General features: G+C 60.7%; 1 protein-coding gene across 1 annotated transcript in view; it reads right to left on the reverse strand.

Moving 5' to 3' along the window:
- Positions 1-357, reverse strand: part of DACT3 (dishevelled-binding antagonist of beta-catenin 3) — a 10,764-nt gene extending 10,407 nt beyond the window's left edge. The window contains exon 1 of the mRNA XM_008575900.1: positions 150-357. Coding sequence (XP_008574122.1) covers positions 150-357 — 208 coding nt within the window. The remainder of the gene's footprint in view (positions 1-149) is intronic.
- Positions 358-1,263: the final 906 nt, after the last annotated feature.

A 1,263-nucleotide genomic window follows, 5' to 3' on the forward strand; every position in this document is an offset into this window, starting at 1 on the left:
AACTCGCAGAGCCCAGCCAGGCTGCCCTCCAGCCAGCCCCGCAGCCGGCCCCGCTCGGGGCTCACCGGGAACGGGAAGGCCCGGATCATGGCTGCGGCCCCCCACCCCAGCCCAGCCGGGCTCCGCGGCCACCCCTCTCCCGGTCCCACCTCCCCGCCCCAGCAGCCAGCCTGCCCGCCCGCCCGCTGGCCGGGCTGTCACCGTCTCATCTACATAGACGCCCGCCCATTGGGCCGCCCACCGGCGCCTTATCTGCATGGCCACGCCCCCGGAGACAGAGCAACCGCCGCCTATTGGTTGGTACCCTTCCTGACGAAGATGCTCGGCCGTGCACCCGCACCGCCCAACACGACGCATGCTCGCAAGCTGCCTACTCACTCTGCCTAAGGGCGGCCTCGCCACGCCCCGCCGCGCGCCTGCCTCTGAGCCCTGGCCACGCCCCCCAGCGCGTCACAATGAAACAAGTCCGCCCTTGCTGCGGTGCCATTGGCCCGTGCCTCCCAGTGAGGCAGCTGGTTCCGCCCTCTTGCGGGAGAGCTCTTCCTACCATTGGGCTGTCTGGCTGGACGGGCAGGGTGATATATAAATAGAGAACGGGTCCACGTGACAGTTTGGCAGCTGCTCCTAAGCCCCTTCCTAACCTCCAGCTTAGGCTGCGCAGGTGGAGGAAAGGGTTAGAGGGTCGAGCCCTGATTTCGCCGTCTCTTCCCGGAAGGCTTCGCACTCGGCTGTAAAACGAGGATGACGCCCTCTGATAAAACTACGCTTCCAAGCAGGGCCGGCCTCGAGGGCGTGGGGCCCTCTCAGAAGAGCCCCAGCACTTGGTTGAATGTTCTGCTAATGCTGTCTTGAAATTCTTATTTTTTGAGAAAGGGGCCCCGCATTTCCATTTTGCACTGGGCCAGGCGAATTCTGTAGCCGATCTTGCTTCTAAGAGTCTAATATCGGTTTTATCCCAAATTCTGAATTATAAGGCCCTCGGTGGAACATTCTATGATTTGCTCAGAACAGAATCTAAGCGTCTTTTGTTTCCCAGGTGCTGTGAGGCTATGTTGCTCACCATTCTACGATTCCAGAGGCCTTTGTTCTACGTTCTAAGAGGCTTTCTTCTCAGCCTTTTAAGATGCTCTGTTCTCGACGTTCTGTGGTCCTAAGAATCGGAGCCTGACAGTTTCCAAGGCTTCCTCCTTCCTCCCCGGCTATGCCTGAGGAATTGGCGCCCCCTCAGGCGGTCAGCCAGTGCCACTACGCCCAGTGTGCCTC

The sequence above is a fragment of the Galeopterus variegatus genome, unplaced genomic scaffold (genome assembly GCF_000696425.1).
Source record: "Galeopterus variegatus unplaced genomic scaffold, G_variegatus-3.0.2 Scaffold1254, whole genome shotgun sequence".
Lineage (NCBI taxonomy): Eukaryota > Metazoa > Chordata > Mammalia > Dermoptera > Cynocephalidae > Galeopterus > Galeopterus variegatus.